Source organism: Lycorma delicatula, chromosome 2 (genome assembly GCF_047948215.1).
Source record: "Lycorma delicatula isolate Av1 chromosome 2, ASM4794821v1, whole genome shotgun sequence".
NCBI lineage: Eukaryota > Metazoa > Arthropoda > Insecta > Hemiptera > Fulgoridae > Lycorma > Lycorma delicatula.
The window spans coordinates 22346955-22373164 of NC_134456.1; the positions used below are offsets into that span (position 1 = coordinate 22346955).

The 26210-nt window shown below is 36.4% G+C and overlaps 1 protein-coding gene across 1 annotated transcript in view; it reads right to left on the reverse strand.

Moving 5' to 3' along the window:
* Positions 1–1863: 1863 nt before the first annotated feature.
* Positions 1864–26210, reverse strand: part of LOC142320547 (hyaluronidase-like) — a 53506-nt gene continuing 29159 nt past the window's right edge. The window contains exons 5-6 of the mRNA XM_075358453.1: positions 14996–15191; positions 1864–4978 (exon numbers count right to left, since the gene is read on the reverse strand). Coding sequence (XP_075214568.1) covers positions 4811–4978; positions 14996–15191 — 364 coding nt within the window. The 3' untranslated portion in view covers positions 1864–4810. The remainder of the gene's footprint in view (positions 4979–14995; positions 15192–26210) is intronic.

Consider the following 26210-nt stretch of genomic DNA (forward strand, 5'->3'; position numbering starts at 1 on the left):
CCTGAAATTTCAAGGTCAGCTCTCTACACCATTGTGAGTGAGAGACTTCAGTACCGCAAACTGTGTGCGAGATGGGTTCCCAAGATGCTGTCCGACTATCACAAAACAATGAGAATTGACGCCTCCCTAACATTTCTCCAGCGCTACTACAATGAAGGAGAAGATTTTTTGAACAAAATTGTCACAGGGGACGAGACACATGTCTCGTCCCCTGTGACAATCGTCCATTTCAAAACAAAAGAACAATCCAAACAGTGGATTCATTCTCATTCTCCCAGTAAACCAAAGAAGTTCAAGTGAACCTTCTCCAACAGAAAGTGTATGGCTGCTGTGTTCTGGGACCGGAATGGAGTTCTCTTGGTGAAATTTATGGAATGTGGCACGACCATCACTGCAGCCTCATACTGCGTGACTCTTTAACGTCTACAAAGGGCAATTCAGAATAAGCGGAGAGGAATGTTGTCATCAGGCATTGTCTTTCTCCATGACAATGCTCAGTCGCACACTGCAGCTGTAACAAAGAAGCTCCTGCAGCGTTTTCATTGGGAAGAGTTTGATCACCCACCATACAGCCCGGACATAGCTCCATCCGATTTTCACCTCTTTGCTCACATGAAACGCTGGCTAGGAGGACAACGTTTTGGCACAGATATCGAGCTGCAGAGCAGCGTAGAAACATGGACGAAAACACAGGGGGCTCCATTCTATGAGGAGGGTATTGGAAAGTTGGTACCACGCTACAACAAATGTCTAAATCAGAGTGGCGACTATGTAGAGAAATAGCGTAAATATGTAAGTACTTGTTACAAATAAAAAGTTTTTTATTTTATACAGTAGTGCTACGCAGTATTGTCTTAATCAAATAATATAAATTTTTCAGTGCTCACATTTACATATCAGGAAGCTGATTAATATTTTTCTTTGACAGATTTGTCAATTTTTTATAGTAAATCAGTTAAATTTTTTTAATCTTTCATTTATTCCATGTATGTAGTATATTACATTTTTCATTGTTATTTTCCCAACATTTTTTATTCATGTTCATTTACATCCCAAATTTTGGAATGATCTATTGAATATTCTGTCTAAAAACCATGCTTATGTTCTAAAAAGCCACTCCACCTTATATGCATTGTATTTTCCTTCCTTCTATAGATCGTGTCATATACTTCTAGATCATTTTTGATTTTACTTTCAATATACATTTTATACAAAAAGATGTAGGAGGAGACTGCACACTTATCATATTTTCTTCTTAGGCCAAACCACTCAGTTTGTACAAACCACTTCAGTACAACCTCATTTCACCAGGGTTGCTGAAATCCAAGTGAAATCTTTCACTAGCGTAACAGAAACAAAGCATTTTAGGAAATATGTTTTACACATACATAGTACAAACTTTTTCCAATATTTTCACGAGTAGAATATTTTATGAAAGTCCCAGGAGAACTTTGTGATACACTCTGTATCTTATGAATAGATCTGAACGAGTAACAAGTAAGATGAATTTAGACAATATCTGTACTTCCAAAAGTTGCTGTTAGATTCTAAAACTTAAATTAAATTTTCCGGAGATATATTCTTGCTGGTTAAGGTTTATAGGTTCACAAGAGTTCTTCAGCACATCATAACAAGTAAAAACATACATTATAACAGATGTTTAAAAAACACTAACTGACAGGAGTAAAATATTTTTTGTTTACTTTGTGTTGGAGCATACCAAACTGGAAAACTAGCTTTTAATGAATGATACATTTTGTAACATATACACCAATTTTTTAAACTCATGCTATTGACTGAGAGATACTTTATGTACTTTCAAGCAATAATGAATAATGGGGTTTGTTGTTTTATCTTAAAATCATAATGTTCAATGAAATTGATTACTGTTTTTAATTGTGCACATGTTTAAAATTACAGAACAGTGTTACATATATTACTATATTATATTTAGGCTTACAGAAAATTGTTAAGCAGTAAAATTTTGTACATGTTTTGGGAGCAAGCCAGTTATGGGATTGGCTACGAAGTTAGGACCAATGTTGGTGAAGCATAAAAATCGGCAACTACTTGATGAAATTACCCAAAATTATTCCCTAAAGCAAATAAAGGTTTGGAAATCTGAAAAGGAAGGATGTAATTATCAATGTTTCTTTAGGTTCTCTTAAAGTCTTTATATAATAGTTGTGCATGTTGAAGTTTTCCTTCATTCTGATGCAAAACACATGGATCATTTAAATACAGCCTTAAAAAAATACTTTTATTTCTCCATTGAATCCATCCTTATATTGGGAAAAATGTTTTGAATGATTAGACTCGTAAAAAAATAAGTAGGCCAATTTTTAAATACTTGATTTAGATTGGTTTTTTCTTTTGCTTGATGATATCGCCACAATCTTATAGCTTGTGTGTGGGATATGGAAATGTACTTACTGTATGAAAAATGTCATGACTGATTAGGATTCAAACCCAGGACTTCCAGACGAAAGGCAGAAATGTTCCATTTGCAGTATGGAGGCGCATATTATAATCAATACTTATATTGGGTCATCACTTAGTATATAAAAGTTATAACATAAAATAAAAAATAGGTCACTGACTTGCTGCTTAAGGTGATATTCATTAAAAAATTTGTTTTTTAAAGAGAAGATCTAAGACAGAAATAAAAATCAGATTAATTTTAAAACATTTGCAATAAAACAAAAACAATTTCTTGTACAAATCATAACACTTCAGTGCTCATTGTTCTTATGGAAATATTGTTGGAGAGTAAATAATTTCCAACATTCAGCAATATATAATTTTATAAGACCCAGTCTTGATGAAATTATATAAATCATTAGCAGAATCCAGTATGTTTAAATCATATACTTCACTTCTTTATAAAATTTAATTTAATTTTAAAAGAACATATTCAATATTTTATTACTATTGTTATTATTAATTAGCTCAACATTCTGTTTGTGAGTAGAATTTTTACCAGAGTCTGGGCTATAACTGGTAGGTACTGGTGAAAGGTATTCTCTAAAAATAATTTTAATTTATTTCTATTTGCATACCATATTTTAAAATTCCAGGTCGAGTTGTTAGGCTGCAAATTTTGTTGTACAGATAATGTTGGGAATAAAACAAATGTTACAACTTTTGGATATTCTCATCTCTAGTTCACAATGACCTGGTTGTTGCTAATTAATGTTATTAGAGAGGTTAAACTTGGTCTACTGGCAAAATAATGTGGGAAATGGAAGAACCTCTCTCTTCATTATTTAACTTATAGGAGTATACATATAATTAAGTTATTCTTAGTTCATGAAAAAGATTATTAGTCATGAGGAAATGTGTCAGTTTTCATATCAGTAAAACCAAGAAAATGTTGGTTAAATTAAATTTATTATTCACTTTTATCTTTACTAAACCGTATTTCTTTCAGACATCACAGAACAGAGTATCAGTTAAACCTGACACCTCTGAATTTTTTGTCTAGACTTCTGGTCAAAAAATAATAAAATTTTTGTTAAAAAATTCTGTACTCAACTAAAATCATTGTAAAAAACAATACATTCAACTGAATTGGAGAATAATTCATTATTTAAGTAATGAAATCTATTTATTACCTTTGGACAGATGCCAGTCCCATTTGTATTTGAGCATAGAATCAGCTTTTTGTGCTTTTGGTTTGATAGCCATTATTAATCATTGCAAAACTTTTTATTAGTATTTTGGTTTTCAGTGTACAGTACAGTACCCTAGTGAACTCATCAGTCAGCTAAATCATACTTAGCTTTGTTTTTAAAATTATTTTATTAGTTTGATTGCAGTTTATGCAACATACACATGTATATATTTGTATTTATTTTAACTCATTTTTATGTGCAGTTTAAGGTAAAAGATAAAAATTTATATATAAAACATTTAAATGTTTTATATATCATTTAATAAATGTTTTAGTATTTAATCTAACTTATTGGATGCCTGAAGGTAGAGTAAGACAATAAGTTTCAAAACCCGTAACAGAGTAAAAATGTGATTGAAATAAAAAATAAACATTACTTTATGCTATGTAAAATTCGGTGTGTGTATTTGCTCTTGCACATGGACATATGCAAGAGTATTTGACTATATTTGGCTTTTAGAACAGTTTAAAATCATTCATGAAGTTTGGTATTTATTTCATGTCAGTGACTTCAAGATTACATCTTTTTTTATGAAGAATGGTGATTAAAGCATGTGATGTCAAATGCCAACCTTGACTGGAATTGAATCTCTACAGGAAAGGCAGAAATGCTAGAACCATGCTGTGATATGTACAATGAGTGTTACCTTATGTACATGGAAAGGGGTAACTCCCACCACATGGAAATTGGGTAATTGAAGTAATTTACAAATTTTCCATAAAGGTTAAAGTATATTATAGAATTTTTAATAAATCTCATTTTAGTTTTAACAGCTTAAAGTATTGTTAAAGGTATTTTAGGCGTATTTTACAATACTGTTAGACAGAGTATCTTGGTGTGGGATTGATTTGAACATTCATCAGTTAACAGTTCATTCCACAAATGTTTTTCTTTTAATAAAATAATAAGAAAGTAAATAAGGGTTATATCAATAATTTTCTGTTTCATCACAGGAGATAGATTGTAATTTTAGTTCAGGGTAAATCCTGGGGATGTGTAATGATATTTTTTGCCAGCTTCTTTCTGGGAACACTGTGCTACAAAAATTGACTTAAGTGTTTGCATGTATTAAATAGTTGATATTACTATTTAATGATTAGATATAAAATACAGAATTATACTTTTAATTTTTCATTTCACTGTGTTTTTTCAACATCAGTAACATTTTTTACCAGGGTTTCAACTGTTGTGTTTACATATCCACTGAATTTGTTACATTCTTTTTCTGAATCTATATTTCCTCCAAACACTACTGCTGATGAGCCTTCTGTTTTAATTTCTTTAAGAAGTAAGTAAAGATCATCCTGCAAACAATGTAGTTGAATTAAAAATGGTTGAAATTTACTTTAGTAAGATTTTAAAAATAAATTGAATTTACAGAATGTTAAGAGTTTATTACAGTTTTTATCATAATTATCACAGAAATTCATTAAATAAATTTGATCTGGTTTATGTTTAATTTTCTCTCTAGTCAATTTCCTGTAGCTCTGTAGCTGTCAACATAATATATAAATGTTATTTTAATAAAATGTATATGGTAATATTTTTCTATTAAGTAACTGCTAGAATAATAGGTACTGTATTTGTTTTAGTGTTTAAATATAAACATTGATAACAATCATAATAATGATGAGTATTTTTCTTTCTTATATATAGTGTAGAACTTCATTCATATAAAATATTGTTACTGAATGTGTAATGGTTTTATTTCTAGTGACCTTTTTCTTGCAGATAAGGAATAGATTCATTTGTTATTATTCATATAACAAAATAATAATACATTTACGTCAGATCAAGTGCAGTTAATTTATACATATAATAGGATTGTAAAAAAATAAATAAAAATACCAGGAAAATATCTTTAGGAGTATTAATAATAACTCAGGCAAATCAAGACTTTTAGGTTAAAAATATGTAACAAGCTGGTTGTTGACATTGAAAGGTGTGAGGAATAGTTTACATAAAATAGCAATATAGCAACTTCAAGTTTAAATCTACTTTTTGAAGTCCTGATGTTTGCCTTTTTGATTGATAAGTATTTCATACAAAGTTGGGGTCAATACGAAGAAGGTAATTCATATTTAAAAGAAACTTTTATTTCCTTGCTTACTATTTTAATACATCTGTAGTGGCATGCTTGTTGTGCATGTTCAGACATGATTAAACTTACAAATCAAAACCTCCTTAAACTTTACTTCTCAGCCACTGTTTCCATATCTAAGAAAAAAGTGTTAAGTAGTATTATAAAAAAATCTCTTAAATGAATGGTTTAATCCTTCTGACATTTTTAGAAGACTTCAAATTCAGCTTAGGAATACACAGTTTTTGTAGGTAAGTTCTCACGTTTGACAAAAAGGTTGTTGAAGGAAAGATGTATGTTGGAAATAAATTTTAATTCAATGATTTCAAGAATGTCTGTTGCCTCATATATACAAAAAATTGATGAAATTCATCAATAGTTGTTTACCAATCAGCAAGCATAAGTAATATTTTGTAGAATTCTTATAATTTCAAACATTGCTATTTGTTCCTCAATGCCATTAATATTGCTCATTACAGTTCATTTATTAAATTATAGTTTTTATTCATTTATTATCATTGTAGTTTGTTCATTTATTAGGTGGGATTTTTATGAACAATAAAAATCTAAAAACGGACAGAACAAATTGTTCCCTTGGCAATAAATATAACTTTGGTTTACAGCTGTTGATAAAAATAATTTCAAGGATAGGACTTAATGACTGGAAAGTGGTGAAACCCTGTAAGCAGTTGAAGAAATATGGGATAATTAAGGAAATTAGTGAATAGAGGAAACCTATTGTAAGCAGTAGTGTGTCATTTTGTTAAATCTAGAAAAAAAGCACTATTTGTGACACAGTTTGAAGACTACTCAAGCTTCTGATATAGAAATGTTTTCATGTTACTATAAGATTGATGTCTGTATAGGATTATGAGAGCTGTTTGTCCCTGAGCTCTGGCCTAAGAGAATTTTGTTCTTACCATTTTATGGATTACTGAAGGAAAATCAAATATATATAAAGCACCTAATAATCAGAAGATGATCTTGGAGGAGGGCATAAACTAAATTCAGTAACAGATTGAAATTAACTTCATATTTCATATCAAAAAGTTAGAGAGGCCTTAGAATAAAAGCTGTTGAATTTTTTGTATTGATGGCTGCAGTACATCCTGGCCCCATAGGGGAAGACACTTGCCATGTGATGTTTCTAGTAACCACAACAACCCCTCTGTACGTAGCATTGATGAGCTTTACTGTATATCATCTTCAGAAAATTTGGTGGTTGACATATTACAGTCTCGCCTTGGCTAGTTTGTCACCGATATGAATGCCACATGTGACATTCCCATCAGTATACTACCAACAAAACACATCTCAAATGTAGTCTTAAACAAGACTGAATTCCTAAATATTGAATGAAGAAACTGAAATTACCTTCCCGAGGAAATAAAAGTGAATTCGACACATAACTCAAACCAACCAACAAGTGAAAAACATGAAAGTAAAACATTAGACAAAACCACAATATAACATAGAAACCAACAGATAAAAAATAACAAAAAATGAGAAAATAAGGAAAGTACAGTCAGGAATCTACACCCCCTCCGCTATCCTTTCTTTTGCAAAATAAATCATAAATTCCTCATTATTGACCATTCGGTCTAGTTACGACAATTCTTCTGTATATCTACTGCCAACCCAAGAATGTCAAGATGATAAATCACCTCTGTACGCTTCTCATCATATTTTGTGCACTCATACAATACGTGAAAAGTGATCATCCAGAACTGTGCACTGCAGGCAAAAATCCGCATCCACCAGGCGGAATTACACCAGCTTGTTCCTAAAAGCACTGTGTCCTGGAAGAAACTGTGTAACATACTTATTTGGGGAAATCCAGGAAGCACGCTGCAAGCATCTAATATCAGGGAAAAGATTATGCATATAATGTTTTAATCTCATGTGTGCATGCACGAGTAGCCCTGAGTTCAACCTCATTCCACGAGCATCCTTCGACCAGCAGGAGTCCATTTCGGCATAAGCCACTATGCGACACCCAGTGGGCGACCTCAGCTTTAGAAGAGAATCAAACTCAACCCACAACAGGACCAAACACACTGTCTTGGGGATAACACTTAGACAGTGTGTCTTGCCAACCTCATTGTTGCTCTCATGGAGCAACACATTGCAATGACTGAAATATCTTTGCAATTAACTATCAGTACATGCCCTTTTCTGCAATTGGTAAATAGCAAAGGCCACCACAGGTTATTAAAAGCACTGGAAATATCCAGGAAAATTCCAAAGACATTTTCCACTGCACTCGTCGATACCACACTCATCACACGGAGTATGGCGTCCTCAGTACTTTTTCAAGGATGAAACCCATAATGGTTTTCCATCGGTAACCTACGCATGGTCAGCCTTTCATTTATATGATGATATAGAACCTTCTCAAAGACTTATCAATAACCGACAGCAGCGTCAGAGGCCTGTAAGACTAAGAGTGGAATCCTTGTTGCCTCCTTTAAACAGCAATTTAACAATCCCTTTTTTTCCAGCAAACAGTAATTTATTGAACACCTATGTGGTAGTTCTCACACTTACCCTTACCAAGTAAACAAGGAACTCAGCCGTTATTCTATCAAAGCCGAGGGCCTTATCCCTGCCTAAACTACAAATAGCCTGATGCGCTTCGGCAATCTCCACAGACAATCCATCTCCACGAAACAGAGTGACCTCATGTCTCACCTGTAGATGGCATGCAGTCTCCCCAGCTTCATTGTCATCAGGGAGTAAATCATTAAGTAATGGTGTAAAATTTCAGATAGATTGATATTATGCCGTGCCGGATCGAGAAAGCAGACAGAACATTCTTTCTACATTTGTGTCTTAAAATCCTATACAAAACACCCCAGGGATCCTTGTTTTCCTGTTCACTAACAAAGGAATTCAAAGAATCCCTCTTAAATGTGTGGACCTTATGGAAATAATGAAATTTTCAATCTCTCAATACTTTGCAACTAGGGCTAACCTGCCATTCTAGATCACCCTTACACCTAGACACTCTCCATAAATGATAGACAGCCTGTTTCAGACCTGTTAATTCCCTATTCCACCGTGGTACGAGCCTCTCTCAATCAGAACTACGAGGAATCGAATGTTTAGCAGCATCAATGAAAGTCATTGACAACCTATCTGCCAGGTCCTCTAAACCCAATGTCTCCAGTCACTGTCCTGTCCTGGCTGACAGAAAATCAACAAACTTCCTCCAGTCCGCATACGTGCTGCACTGGAACGTTATGTCGGTAGCACTCACTCAAGCCACTACCAATATCATAAACAATCAATTGAAGTCACTTAAGCAATCATCAACCACCTTCCAGCCATTAACATTGGCAGGAATAAACCTACCTATGTTGTTTGTTCCACCAAACAACCGATGCCCATCTATGTTACCTGTGTAGATTGGCAACACACCAGGCATATTAAATACCTGTAAGCTAAAGCCCTCAATTAATTCACTGCCATCAGTGAACCTACTATGCCTAACTGTGACTGAGCATTAACATCCGCACAAATAAGGACTGGACTTAGACCAGAGAATCTAAGAATTTTGTTCAAGACCTTAAGATTATGATCAGCAGAATTTCTGTACTGAAAATATGAACTTGCAGTATACAGATGCAAGTTCTTAACGTCTACATGAACAACAACATGATGAATATATGAGACCTGCCGTAAGAAGAATCTAGTTCCCTTCTGCAGACATACTCTCAAAACCATAATAGAATCGTTTCCAATTAGAAAAAACCTGGCAGATCACTAGACGCAACATGTGGATGTTGATGAAGAACATCCAAACCTCTATGAAGAGCAACCTCACTTATATCAATCTGTACAACATAAGCACTCTGTGCATTTAACCGACCAAATTTAACCACTTAATGCGAAAGAATTCATATATATCGACAGCCTTCCAATAAAAACCACAATTTTTACTACTCGTAGAGTGATTGGAATCCTTATTTGCACACTTGCAATTTGTACAAGTAAGACCCTCTGACTTCTTGGGACACTCATCATGCTTGTACCTCTCAAAACAACACTGGATATCTAAATAATTCTTGATCTTACAAGAAGAAAAGACAACAAACAACCTGCCTTCTGCAATGTAGCGTTTCCAGAGATCAGTGCTACGAATAATGATTTAAGATCATTCAATCTAGAGGAAACTATCTTTTGTGAACCTTCTGAACTACTTTTAGAACTCTCTAAAAATTGCATAACCTTATCATACCATTCGTTGAACTCTCGCAAATGCGAAGCTGAGCTTCCTGCACGTCCAAGAATCTTATGAAACTCCAAGTAAGTTCATACTTTTGGCTGGGGTAGACATACCAGCACTAGGATCCTCCTCTTTTGAAGAGACAGACAAATCATCAATTCGTACCTCAGTCAATACCTCACCAACATGAGTGGGTTGTTTACCCTGCCTAAGCCTAATCTGCTTCTACTTTCCTGACATAATACTCTCAAATCACCTAATAAAGAAAATATAAACAACAAATAATGAAGTAAATAACGTAGTAGTTGTCCATAACCAACAGGCAAATGTCCAATCCGAACACACGTAAACAAAGTAACAAGGCAATGTGACCATGACAAAAACACAGTAATCACAATGAAGCAAGATGGTAACCGTTACCACCTTAATTGATAAACAAGTATTCGTAATTGTATTAATTACCAATAAATAACAAATAAACAACACTAATTAAAAACTGAACACTTAATAAAGCAATCACTAAGGAAAACCCACCAAATAAGGTGAAATTCAATAAAGAACCACCACCTGATAGCCTAGACTATCCAAGCTATAAATAAATGAAAATAATTAATTACGCTAGAATAACTCCCTAAATATTAACAAAACTCTTCTAACTGTAGGAAAACAAAACTCACAAATGAAATATAATAATTCTATACAACAAACTTGTATGGAAGGAGCAGTCAAAAAACGTTCTAACTCTCACCATGTTGTATGTCAAACTATGGCTGCAGTACAACATGATACAGCCGTTAGAGAGACATATTTTCTTGACCCCACCTTAACAGTAAATTAATTTCTTGATAGTTGGATAGCTTTCAGAGCCAATAGGAATTACATAGAACTGGATAAAACTTATGGAGGAGATTCCCTTGTTGTGGTTGATAAAAAGATTTTATCTTTCAGGAATGATTAGAGCTTAATACAGAATGTTTTTGGGCTGAGGTATGAATAAGTGATGATAACCTACTAGTTGGTAACCATAATTTCAGACCTGAGATGGCGACAGGATATTTTAATTTGATATGCAACAAATTCAATTAGGAGCAATATAGAATTATGATGCTGGGTGACTTCAATATCCCAGGAGTTAATTGGAATAAAAGACAGACTGGAATGTAGTCTATTCATTCTCAAACATTAGTGATGTTGCCTTTTCTTTTTTATGATATTTTATTTACCAAAATTTGTGATTATATTCCTGTGAGATTAACAAGGTCAAATTCTTTTCTTGGCTGGTTTTCCAGGAAGCTCATTAAGTATCTTAAGCATAAGAAAGTGGCATCAAAACTGTAAGAGATCAGGTTAGGTGTGTATTAACTCTTAAGAAAAAAGAGTAAGGATCTGCTAAGGAGGGATACAATTCCGAGAAGCAAAGAGATAGAGGAAGAGCTAGAAGTAAAGCTTGCAAACCCATTTAAATATGTGAAATACTTTACAAATGAAGCTAGTTGAGTACATCTAATTAAAATTCAAAATTATTACAGATATCAAACAACTTAGTGAGAAATTTGGAAAGTATTTCCAGTCAGTCAGTATATCAACCTGCAGATAATAGACATACATTTAAATATTTTGATTACCATTTATTACAAAAGTATTCTTCATGTTACCGAGGGAAATGTTTTAGAGTGAATTGTGAGGTTATGAGTGCAATCTGTAGATGGTAGTGATAACATCTTTTCTTTCATTCATTAAAGGTACTGAAGAGCTGACTTCAACTATTTCAGCATGGATTTTTAACATAATTCTTGTTTCTGGTAAATTTCCTGATTGTTCTAAAAGGAAACTGGTTACACCTACTCCCAAGAAAGGTGATGTTCATATAATTTTTAATTATAGACCTATCTCTCTTGTAAACGTATTCAACAAAGTTTTTGAAAGAATTTTTCATGGCCACCTCTGTGATTTTGGCAGCATGGTTTTTGTGATCAAGGGACCTATGGCTACAAACCTAAATGAAATCTCTTGCACCAGATATCAAATACAGGTTGATGCCACCTACTTCAATTTTAGGAACTTTTGATACTGTCCATCATGGAATCCTGTTACATTAGCTAGAAGAAAATGGTAAAAATAAATGCAAGATGGATCCATTTATATTTGACTGATAGGATTTTTCAAGTTAAAGTGTCTGGTGAAATCTGTAGCGGTATGTGCTAAGTTGTTTCATAGGGATCAATATTGGGTACAATATTATTTATTATTTTTATAAATTAATTTCCATTCTGTAGGGTGGCATTATGTATGATTCTGTTGAATCATACATATATATACACACAAATTAAGTGTTTCAGTAATCTCCGTAACAGTTAATACTCCTACCCTTTTCTCAGTATGTTGACTATTATAAATAAATCTATGACAATAAGCACAAACTCTTATGAATTTATAAAATCTTCATCCATTAGATTAATTGAACTAACTAAGCCGAATACTGAAGGATAGTCTTCTGGGACATTTTGGACTACAAAACTCTGAAACTGTGACCACAATTTTGAATCTCCTAATTTTAAATATTCAGTTTTGAATGGAAGCCTGGTCACAAACCATCCAGTCTCATCTCTAATTGCAGTCTTCAGAAAATGTTTTTCACAATCCTTTTCTTCCTTTGTTACTGGAACTGTAGAAATATCTTCTATCCAATAATTTGGTTAGTCTTTGTTGAAGATCATCTTCTGTCCGAATAAAATACAATTCAGCAGGAAACTTAGTTGTATCTGTTTTTTTTATTTTCTGTGATAATATTGTACTAAGTCTATATCAAAAAGCACAGGGTATTCTCCTGGTTTTGTCAATTTATTATTTTTTTAAATATGAAAGTATAATTCTGCACCTAAGAGAATATGACCTGGTTTAAAAATATACGGATTTGGTAGTTTAAGATTTTGAGGAATACCCCAGCCATCGGGCTTCAGCATTGTATTTGTTCATGTATTTTTAGTAAGCCTTTCACTAGTGATATTTGGTAAGATTGAACAAAAAACATTTGTCTTAAAATTATTATACATGGGAAATAAATTAATTTGAAACTTTTTTCAATATCAATTGAAGCATTGTTGATTCCAATAATAGGAACTGGATTATTGATTTTCTTTATATTAAGTCTTTGAACACAACATTCTGTTATAAAATCTGATTTGCTGATTCCAAAAGTACACAACAGATCTGTAAATTGTCTTGTCCATTCTTGATCTCTAGTAAAGCAGCTGAGAGGAGTATTTAAGATTAATCTGGATTTTATAGTACAATATAACATGAAACTTTCATTATCTTTATTATCAGTAAGCAAATTTTTATAACTAGATGCGGGGGAATTGCCATTGAAGCTTGCATATAATCATAATCAATATTCAGACTCTTGTTGGAATTTCTATGTAGGAATGTGATGAGGCGTTCACACAGTCTGCAGCCACTAGTATTACAATTCTGTAATATGTCACCAAGTCTCAAATACGAGAAACTGAAATATAAATTCTTATTTCTAACAAAATTGGTTTTCGGAATATCTAAACTAATAAATTTGAAACACTTATGTGATTCACCATAATAATCACAACTCTTAACTGTACTGATGAACTGATGGAGTTCATCTATGTTTTATTTTTATTTTTTTGCTTTAATAATTAAAATTTCTCAAATGTCAGCTAAGTAACAAGTTTTTTATTTTCATATCTATCATCTAATGATTTCCATATAATTATGTAATTAGTTTCAGTAATAGCTAAATTTTTAATCAGCTCTGCTGCATCTGACTTCAAAGTAGACATTATGTAATAGATATTTTGTATAGTAGTAATTTCATTGTTATTGTAAACAATTACCTTTAAAGCGTCTGAATAAGATAACCAGTTTTCATATTTTCCATCAGTCTTAGGTAAATTGAATGCAAGCAATTTCAAAGAGAGTTTACTAGAAACTGATAATCTCTCAAAATTATTTAGTGCACAGATTCTGCAATATCACTATCATCTGAATTCTATGACAATATTTTTTCCATATTTGCTCTAATGTCATAATATTTGTTTTCAAATTCAAGCCTATCCTGAATTTCACTTTCTGTTGCATCTATTTCAATTTTGTTTTGTGTACTATCCTGTTTACTATAAATGTCTGGTAATACTTCATATCTAACCCTAATAATACTTAACAGATTACTCATTGCATCTAAATTTCAAAGTGCAAGCACATGTTAGTTATGGCTTACAAACCCCTCGCTGTTTAATTAGACCTTGGAACTATATGTTGGGACTCATTATTCTGAGTAAAAAATATTAAATAACTTAAATAAAAATAACATTAAGAAATAATGAGTAGAATAAGGACATAATTAACCCCTGGGAACATAAGAAAGTTGTACAAGCTAATTAATTAGGTTGACATGGTAGAAGTGATAAGGAAGGATAATAATTTAAAAGACTAAATGAATGATGGGAATAAATAGTAATATTTGTGTGAACATTAAATTTATATTATGTGATTTTTAAAGGTTGATTATGTTGTGAGTGGTGCTTAGTTCTTTTTGTATGTGAGTAAAAATTAGGCATTATTAGAACAATACCTATGAAAAAGAACTGCACCTTGCCTACAGAAGGATTTTGGAGCACATTTTCCTAGCAAACCACTAAATACCATAAATTAAAATTTAAAAATATAAAACAAACAAATTTTAATATAAACAAACAGGAAAACTTTGAAAAATTTAAAACAATTAAAATGACATTTATTTCTTTTCTGCTATTGGAAACATCTCCTTTAATGGCACAGAAGTGATAAGAAATCTTCCTTCAAATGAATGAAGGAGCTCTGATATTTTGGAGATATATGTTCTCATTAACTTAAGTTCAAAATATAATTAAAACTCTTTACAATTCATCATTAAATATCAGCAAGGATAAAAAATAATACAATACAATACAACATTAAAAATATTTGTAGCAATACTTACTTTTTTAAGAAAAAAATACTTACTTTTTCTAAGAAGCTTTTATTGTCTAAATACTTATATGTAATGAATGGAATACATGTTTTATCCGTCCTTGCAACACGAATACACTCTTGACTGCAATCTGATATGAGCTCCTTATTTACTGCATTATCTTGATTTATTTTCAAATACATTTTAGGATAAAAGACATCTAAGTGGTTGTAAACTGACTGTTGTAAACTATAAAAAAACAAGAATAGGTAAACATTTATTATTATGAGTATATTAACAAAAAATGTAAGAACAACCAGATATCTTATTTGCTGTTGCCACGTCAAGGATAAGTCCCTGAAAATGCAGGTAATCTACAATGCAGATCCTGCAGTAAGTTCATAAAGATTGTTCAGATGTTACCTGATCAAGTTGCTTCACTCACAGCTATTATCTTGGAGCTAACTAAAATGAACAAAAAGTCAGAAGTTGCAGCCAGCAAAACCAACATTAACCTTTGAGAGCTCCTGTCCCAAAAGTTTTGACTTTACAGGTAGCAGTAAATACAGCTTGTGATAAGCCATTCAACAAGCTAAGGGATCCCACATAAACAAACCCTCTTGTTGTCTGACTTACCATTTTACAAAATCTCTTCCACCATCACCTCATATACTGGAGGTTATGGTTGAGGAAGCACTCGACTCCAGGGCATTGGAAGTTATAAAATTAAAACCTGTATCTGTAATTCTAGATATATATATCTTCATTTATGAAAATTATCAGGACAAGATATCAGCTACAAGGATACCACTAGCTACCAACATCCTTGCAGCTGCCATAAAAATCTCTGTCCCTTTCATATTGCATGTCTGCAATCTATATCTCTCATCGACCATCAAGTTTGATGCATTCACACTATATACACAAAAAAAACCTTTCGGCACATCGAAAGGCAGAGGTAGATTTCACCGGTGCTAAGTAGGGTATAAAAAAGATTTCCACCTTAATGTTAAAAAAAATTTCAAATTCACTCAATACAACAGTGGTTGCATTTGAAGAAAGTTTCACATATTTAGCATACATGCCCCATTTTACAATTCCAACAAATTTTTGTCATTCCTTGCCATAAGGATTGGTCATATCAAAAATTGTTTCAGATAAAAGTTTTAGGTAATGTTCAGAGAAAAAACAACCACTTTAAACCGATTTGATACTTTGTCCATTAAGGGAGGTATGATTTTTTTATCTTCAAAACCCCATTTTTTCCACCCCCTGAGCCAATGGTTAGTGATATCAAAAAAATTTACTTAGATAAGTTTTAGGCCCTTATCCAAAAAATGATAGTAACTTTAAACGAATTCGATATATTATTTAATAAGAAAGTTACAGAGATATATTTTTTTTCTAAAAAGCCCGTCATTTCCACCCTATGGTCCGATTTTGTCCATTAACGAATTCGACCAAGATTTTGGGTCGTTATATTTTATGTATCAATTTGAAAGTGATTGGCGCAAAATTACGGCAGTTATCGTGTCCACAAGAAAGTGAAATATATATAAATGCATATATAAACTTAAGAACTTAAGAGGCTGGTATTGGGGCCTGAGGGATGTGAAACGTAAAGATATGTCAAAATTTTCTGGAACTGGAATCATGGTACCCATTAAAATAGGTAGCTTTCTTATGAAATCTACCTAAAATCTCCTCTTCCAAAATCCATCTCCGTCATTAACAGTAGGGAACTTTTAACACCCACTATATTTCATGAGGTTCAACAATCTCCCTCAAGGAAATATCATGAACAAACTGAGACAGGAGTTGAACATCTGTCTGCTGAACGATGGATCTTGCACGCTTATGTCGTCATCGACAGGTACTTTGTCCAACATCGATCTCTCATTATGCTCACCGAGTTTAATCCATCGTGTTAATTGATCTGCTTGTATTGACTTTTACGGAATGATCATAAACCATTTCTTATTGCTTTTGGTGCCGACCACATGGTGAAAAAAAGACCACGGAGTTGAAAGAGCAAATTGGAACGGTTAACATGACACCTTCCGATTACATTATGACGATAGTGCTGACGCCCTAGATCAACTTCCCTCTTTTACCTCCTTGGTATTCGAGACTGCTAATAGATACATTTCACAAATAACAGGAAATTCAAGACGTCCCTCATCCCCTGATGGAATGACAATTGCCAAAATGCGATTAGGAAACGAAAGCAGGCACTGCGTAAATTTAACCGCAGACCTACAAATGAATATCTGAATTTGTATCGTAAGGCTAGAGCGGTATGTCGTTGTGTATTCACAGACGCTAGGATAGAGTCATGGAAGAATTACGCAGACACCATCTCACGCACTACTCTCACGTTTACTGTGTGGAAGAAGCTTCGTGCAGTTTGAGTATCTCAAAAACGATCTATCTTCGAGCTTATTCATGAAGAACAACTTCTTACATCATCTGCTGCAGTGGAAACTAACCTGGTAAATTGTTTTCTTCGGTATTCCCAACTGCATCGTATACTAAGAATTTCAGAGATATAAGATACAGATGAAAATAGTACCGTTAAGAATTGGAGATTCGGTCAGCGAAATGAATGCTCCCTTTACATTCAACGAGTTATCGCATGCATTTAAAAACTCACGTGACACCTCCCATGGACCTGACAACATTCGTCTCGTATACTCTCAAACCTTCCCAATTCTGCACTACATCACCTATTGCGTATTTATAATGTGTTGTTTTTCGCGCGAGTCTTCCCGCTCATCTGGTCGGAAGCCATTGTCGTACCAGTACTTAATCCTGGTAAAGACAAAGCATGCTCCTCAGGCTAACGCTCCATCTCCTTGACAAGCAATTTGTTAGTGAGATGGAGAGAATGGTGAACCGCAAGGTTACATGGTATTTATAAAAATTGTTCAGTTTCATATCCTCCTTTCTTATAATAAACAATCTACGTAACTCCTTTCTTCTTTCTTATGTAAACTATACAAATATGATAATCCAAGTTGAGTTCGATAGCTGTTATAATATATTATTTTACTTATAAAATGCTATTGTTAAGTACTTTCTTGTGTTTTTAAATGTGTTACTGATTAGTTCAAAGATGTAATTCATTACCTAAAAAAGATGTTAAACTAAAATATACTGAAAGGTTATTTCAGTTTCTAATAAATGCAAGTTAAAACAGTGAAACTAATATAATAATAATAATGATGACGACGACGGTGATGTTGATAAATATATCAGTGCATCTAAATCTATATGAATTATGCGTAATAAAATATGATTTAACATAGTAACAAAGTATTTATTGAATCCAGCGGCAAATACGTCGAATACTAAAAAGTGCATAGGGCACGTTTTCGCAAGTATCCTATGTACTATGGATGCCCTTATATCTCCAGAACAATGTGGTTTCCGCCAAGGACTATCTTCCATTGGCCATCTGGTATCACTGGAAGCAGCTACCCAAAATGCTTTTCTGCTCCGCCAGCAACTCGTCGCTATTTTCTTTGACATCAGGTCGGAATATAATAAGCCTGACGACGTGGTATTCTTCTTACCCTTAAAGAATGCGGAGTCGTGGGTAATATGTTTGCCTTTATTAGGGATTTCTTAAATGACCGAACATTCCGTGTTCGAGATTCTATCGAGTAGCGTCACTTTGGAGAGTGGAGTGTCTCAAGGAAATATATTACCTTGTTTAAAATAGCCATCAACAGTCCAGGGTCATTGGCTTCGTGTTCCACCTGAGAAAACAAAATGTTTAGTCTTTTCTCGCCTGCGAGACCCTTTTATTCCAAAAGTCCTCAATAAAGAGCCAACTGCTATCCCTCCTGGCATTTAGGTTTGCTTTTTTTAGTCGTTTCACAGGGGTTAAACATATAAAAAAGTTAAAAACGAGATGTTTAAAATTGTTAGATATGCTACGAGTTCTTAGCAACACCAAATGGGGAGTCGACCGATCATATATGTTGCGTTTTTATTATTCTTTAGTTCGCTTCCATTTGGATTATGGTTGCATCGCCTACTCTTCAACGCGTCATATCGTGCTTAAGATGCTGGATGTTATACGTCACGCATTTCTTCGTCTTCCTACAGGTGCCTTTAGATAAAGCCCTGTCGCAGGCATACTTGTTGATTGCGGTGAGCCATCACTTTGAGATAAATGAGACCAGCTGCTAGCATCTTACTCTGCCTGTCAAATCCTCATTTTTAACGATATGTTTACTGTACCTATTAAATTTTGACACAATTTCTATTTTTCCAGCCTATCCGTATTTATATTCTCCGCGGATACTCGATCCGAAAATTTTTAGTTATGACCTCACCATATATAATAAAAAATCAAAAACTCCTCTTGCCTTTCAGCAAGTGTTTTACCAATTTCTGTCGAAGATGAATCCATACGCAGTAGGATACACAGATGGGTCGAAACTCAATGACACCGTTGGATGCGCTTTTGTTGTAAATGACAGAACGTAAATGTTGGGTATACTTGGTGAACATACAAGTGTCTGCAATGCTGAACTGTACGCCAAAATATATAAGGCTTCGAATATCATTAACACAAAATACTGTCACGTCCTCGATTGTATCGACTCGTGTAGTGCACTCCAAGCTTTAGAAGATTTGTATTCTAAACATTCTATCGTCACCGAAACTAATAATGTAATCGCTGAGTTGAAACATCTCAATACACAAGTGAGTTTCTGTTGGATCCCTAGCCTTGTGGGAATCCTCGGTAATGAACGTGCGGATTCCGCTGTTAAAGACGAATGTAGTCGACCGTCTTTCACCATTCGTGTTATTTCTAACGATTTTATTAATTCTATTAAACATACTCTTCGAGGAAGGTGGCAAAGTGACTGGACTATTATAGTAAATAATAAACTCCGACACATCAAGGATACTATGCTGCCATGGAGCTCTTTAATCCGCAATAACCGTAGAGGATATTATTATTGGCCGTTTATGAATAGGCCATGCTAATCTTACACATAGACATCTAATGAGTCAGACCGATGCACCCGTTTGTTTTCGCTGCAACTACCAACAATCGATACACCACAGTGACCAAAGTGACTGGACTATTATAGTAAATAATAAACTCCGACACATCAAGGATACTATGCTGCCATGGAGCTCTTTAATCCGCAATAACCGTAGAGGATATTATTATTGGCCGTTTATGAATAGGCCATGCTAATCTTACACATAGACACCTAATGAGTCAGACCGATGCACCCGTTTGTTTTCGCTGCAACTACCAACAATCGATACACCACATCCTTGTGGACTGAGTGTGTTATGCGGCATTGCGGCGTGAATCTAAATTAAAAATTAACATTCTAGATATTCTAATAAACAGTATGATGATGCAATTGAATAGCTTGTTGTTTCAAAAGGAAGTCCAGGGTTTGTGAACTAGTTTCGCTTCTCTTGTTGGTGATGCACACGTGTAAATTGTATATAAGTTCAGACTATCCTGGTGGTTCCTTGTTTGTGGACCTGGGGAACCGAGGGTGTCAGTCAGTCAACCTGCGTTCGCGTAGTGTGTTGCAGTAGGGGAACCCTTCGCGGAAACCACATATTTTATAAAGAACCGGAATTTGATGTATAATTTTACGTCTGCATACTTCGTTGTTATCTGTAATGCGGACCGAGGAGTTCAGAAGATGCTTCACGCTATTGAGATATAGAATTCGTGCGTCTATTTGTTTGATTTTTATTCTTTTGTTTATTCTGATTTTTATTGTTTTGTTCTTATGTATCTATATGTATTGTTCTTCTGATCTTTTGAGTCTTGTACCTGTTGAGAGACCTCCAGGTCATGGAATAGTTATTGGTATTCCCCCCCGCGCCATTTTGTGTGGAGTTTGAAAAACATGCTATCTTGGTTGTGCAAGATGGTCAGGTGACGGGACGCAATCTGATCGGCTACGAGGTAAACCCGGCACCCCCTCTGGGTGCACAGACGGCATGTCGGCGTAGGAGTGGGCCTCGTGTGGCAGGCATTGGTGTCGGTTTCTGTACTACGACAGATGGAAGCCGACGGACACTACGCGCGACTTACTTCGGCGCTATATGGACAGCGGCGTCGGGCGAGAGCCGCCCTCTGCAAGGGTTACCGGTAGGGGCACATCCACCGTAACGGTCTAGACCAGGTGTGGTGGCGGTTTGTAACCGGCGATGCCGTGGCGTCCTTTTCTCCCCGGCGGCGGTTCGCCTCTGTAACCTGGTCGGAGCAGGGGCTGCTGCCGTTGTGGTAATGAGCAGGGTAGCGGCCGGCATACGCGCTCTGATGGCGGGCCCTGCGTACGGTGGACTAAGCACCGACTGTAAATATGTTTTGACAATTTTTACAGACATAGAGACAGCATTTCCTTCCTTGTGTTGGAGTTTTGTTCTCTATGAGTTGGAACGCCGTAATGTTCCTGTAGCCCTGCAGTCCGTAGTGACTATTTGTCTAATCGTACGGCTCTGTTTAAAGATGCGCACCTAGCTGTGGAAACATCTTTTACCAGGGGAAGCCCACAGGGGACGGCGCTATTTCGGGTGGAAGCTTGCCGGTGGAAATGTGTGAACGGTATCTTTCTCAGGTATAATATAGAGCCAGGCGCTACTCCCCTCGCAGGCGGTTGTAGCGTATGCCTTCAGTTACGTGACACCCTCTTCTCAATGAGGGTAGGCTGACGGGTTTGCGGTATCCGGGAGGCGTGTTGAATGGTGATTACCTTTTCCAGCCAGTGACATAGCCTTCCACACACTTTCTAAATATCTAATCGGAAAGGGCGTCTGCCGACGATATGGGCACCTATGGTTAAAGTCTATATATCATTGAAATCTTGCGAAGTTATCGCATCTTTGTTCTATTGTCCTTTTGTTCTGAAGTAACTTCACACTTTTACGTCAGATTTTATCTACGAATTTATTGTACTGTATTGTATTATATGTGCCATTTTATATTGTATCGCAGACTTGTCTTACTGAAACCACTGGCAGCAGTATGCAAGGGCGTCTGTATGACATTTCTAGTGGAGATGAAGGATTTCCTCCTCTGGCCTCCCGGAAGGGTCTAGGGAAAGGAGTTGTCCTTAAACGGGGAAGTCTCGACATCTATAGCTATTGCCCCGGGAAGACTGCGGAGAGGCGCCCCACGAAGACATGAAAGTTTGTGGCAGCCACCTGAACTTGAGAAACGTGAAGCACCTTGTTCTGATTCGGAATTGGTGGAAGAGATTTTTGGTGCTCTTCCCGCAGGACAGAAACTGATCCCGCCCTTGTAAATAAAGAAGCAGGCTATGGCGGAGTAACGATATATTGAGGGTCAGATCCTGACTGAAGATCTTGCATTGGGTGGCATGAAGGAGCTGGCTGCATTCTTTAATACTGTTATTGCTGAATCTTCCTCGATTCAGCAATAACAGCAATTTTTATAGACATAGAGACAGCATTTCCTTCCTTGTGTTGGAGTTTTGTTCTCTATGAGTTGGAACGCCGTAATGATCCCGTAGCCCTGCGGTCCGTAGTGACTATTTGTCTAATCGTACGGCTCTGTTTAAAGATGCGCACCTAGCTGTGGAAAAATCTTTCACCAGGGGAAGCCCACAGGGTTACGTTCTTGGTCCCCTGCTGTGGGACCTGGTATTTGACGGGTTTCTGGGATTGATATTCCCAGAAGGAGTCACGGCCCAGGCTTTCGCCGATGACTGTCTCCTTTTAGTTCGTGGTAATTCACGACCGCAGCTGGAAGATCGAGCGCAAGCGGCCTTGTCAACTGCCAAGTGCTGGACGGACATTCAAAATTTAAAGATATCTGTGCCCAAGACGAAGTTTATGCTTTTCAAGGGTGCAGACAAATTATCGTATAGTCGAAACCCCCACAGTAAGTATAAAGGCTGTGTAATCAGCGGAGTTAGAGTTAATAGGTACCTAGGTGTTTTGTTTGATGAGAAGTTGCTGTTTAGCAACCAAATTAGGCAAGTAGCGGGTAACGCCGTCTCTGTGATGCACAAGCTTAGGAGGATTGCTCGAAATGATTATGGACTGTCGGGCCGTCATTTGTATATGTTGTACCGAGGAGTCTTCGAAAGTATGACCTCTTACGCGGAGTCCATTTGGGCGCATAGGTTGGAAAGAAATCGAGCACTTATTCAAAATTAAAGGAGTGCCCAGCGCAAAGCCTTAATTGTATGCACTGGTGTTTTTAAAACAACTTCTACGAGGCTACCACTGTATTAGGAAAGGCTCTCCCAATCGATTTAGTGGTGAAAGTTCGGGCGGCCATGTGGAAATAGCGAAGAGGCAGGAATACCGAGGTATTTGGGATGCGGTTTCGACCCGGGCCAGTACCGAAACGGAACGGTGATCACAATGCACCGGATCTAAATTTCGTTCAGTTGCCCATCTCCCGCCTGGAGAAGAGACTGCAGGGCCTCGCGATGGAAGCATGGCAGCTGGAATGGGACACCACGACTAAGGCAAGATCCTGTACAAGTTTATACGGGATCTGGGGGGATGGTATGCCCTGAATTCGTTTTTAAGGGCAACGGGTGCCCAGGTGCTCACCAATCATGTTAATTTGAACCAATATCTGTTTCGCTTCCGCCTGGCAGCTGATGAGCTGTGAGTCTGCGGGGAGGTCCAGTCAAATGAACACCTGGTGTTTGACTGCCCTGCTCTCTTGGAGGGTGGGAGGTGGGGGCAGAGATCAAGCCACCCTGAAACTTAGAGGTCGGGGTAAAATTGTTCACTCACAAGCGGCGAGTCAATGTGGCGAGGGCCACATTGCCCCATTGGACCGTGAGGGAGTTCCTTGATGCGATTGCTATGTTCAACCGACATCAGTAGTTTACTTAACGGAAAGACTCCTACCACACTGCTGTCGGAAGCTAACCTAGAGATATATGGCTGATTAAGGCTCCAAGCGCTTTAATATAGGGATAGGTACTTGCTGGTATTCAGCAACATAGGCGTGTTAACGAATTGCTGTCTAGACAAAGTAAATTTTAATTTATGGATGTCATATATATTTTTAGTAGTTGACGGGGTGCGCTTACTCATTTTAGTAAATATATGACAAGTTAGCGGTTGGGACATGTAAGCCGGTGGTGTATGGCACCGCGCTTAGGTAAGCTCTGGGAGCTATTTAGGACACTGGTAGCTAAACTGTGGATCAATTGCCGTTTGTGGCACAGACATTCGGTCTTATGCTTTAGGACGACCGAATGGGGTGTTGGCGGGAGAAATGCCAAGCAAACCAAATTTGAAGCATATGGGCGAGCTCGTAACGATTATAGGTCAGCCGTTCGAGCAGCGAGGCGGCTCTCTTGGAGGAATTTTTAACCGAGCAAGGAGTGCATGACCTCTGGGGCATTGTATACAGAGTAATGCTGGACAAGTAGAAGAGTGAACTCGTTCTGTCAGCTTTGCGAGTTGGCACTAGAATTGTTACTGATTATTCTGAAATGCTGCAACTTTTGCTGGACGGCTTGTTACCAGATGATAATATTACCGTGGAGACAGGATATCATGCCCGAATACGGCGTGAGGTCGAAATGTTTCGTCCTGCTGGCCATTCCAACAATATCTCTGCGCAGGAAGTCTCGGAGAACCTGCATTCTGTGAAGCGGGCAAGGCACCTGGAGTGGATGGTATCCACGTGGAACTTCTACTGAAGTCATTGGACCTGTGTTTAGACGACTTGACTCTTTTGTTTAACAAGATGTTACATACTTCCCCTCGTGTTGGAAGCGTGAAAGACTAGTGTTGGTGCATAAAGAAAGGGGAGAGGTCCGAATCTAATACGCTCCTACAGGCCGCTGACATTGCTCCCCGTATTGGGGAAGCTGTTTGAACGAATTCTCAACAGCGGAATTTATGAGAGATTAAATACCAGAGGTCTCCTGAATTCTAACCAGTATGGTTTTCGTGCTGGGAGGGGCACGAAAGACGCGATACGTTTCGTCTAGCAGAGGGTGAATACCTCTACCCGCCAGTATGTCTTGAGTATATTCAGAGATATTTCTGATGCTTTTGATAGCCTTTGGTGGCCATCGAACCGACGCTATAACTAAAGCAGGATTCGGCCAGACTTTGAAATAACGCAGATCCTCTCAGGTCATGGTGACTTTAGGGCAAAGTTACATGCTTTTAATTTGGTAGACGATGACAGGTGTGCGATGTGCCTAGTGCCAGAAATGACATATCATGTGATATATGATTGTGCGTTACGAAATAGCCCGAGATAGACTGCGTCGTGACCTTGGGCATCTAGAAATACTATTTGACATAGGTGGCTTACTGTACTCCGATCAAGGGTACAGGCTGTCGGTTGCCTTCGTGAGGTACATTTTACGGCATCGAAGATAGTTACAGGCCGCCCGGCTGGTTAGGGCTGCATGGCCCTCGGGTCATGCATCCACCTTAAGTCAGTCGGGACTCTGTTTAGGGAAGGGCGGCCCGTAGTTGAAGATCGGCGTGGAAATTGTGTGTTGTAAGCAGAGCATGCAGGTGTCGTTTTGTGTATAGCGTTATAGAACGCAACAAGTCCACATTGGATGGAAAATGACGCTGAAAGAAGCGACCTAGCCGACATCTGTGTGTCGGCCTGAGAATTCTTCCGATGAGGCCGGAGACCTTGCCGAGGAAGTCTGAGGGGGATATCTGGCGAATGCCTTTGGCATGACAGTACCGAGGGCTCTTGAGGACTGCAGGCAAAGGCTTTTACCTGGGAACTGCAGGGGTGGTGGGCTACCGGAATAGTCCAAGGTGGATGCCTCTTAAACCAAAATAAAGTCCATCTGTAATCGACTATTTAATAAATTATTTAAACATGTTTTCTTTTCTAATATAGTATTGTATTTGTTACGGGCGATGATAACGCAAAAGCGTTTTTTCGCCCTCCCAAATAATAAAAAAAAAAAAAAAAATGAAAGTACTTTCCTGGTCCCGCATCCTGATTCATTCATGAATTATTTAATTAAACTGCGTATTAAATAAATGACATGATGCAGGTTCCCGCAAAAATACTTTCATGAGAAAATTAAAGTAAGATTTGTTTTTTCTCAATATTCTGTTCTAGATGGTTTATATTAGGAGAATTAAAAATATAAATAAAAATAAATGTCGACTAAAAATAAAATTATTACAACGCAATGAATAATAGAATTAAAATTTATACTTTAAAATAATATTAATACTTATGTTAATATTTTAAATAATTAAAATTTAATGTATCTTCACTACTTTTAC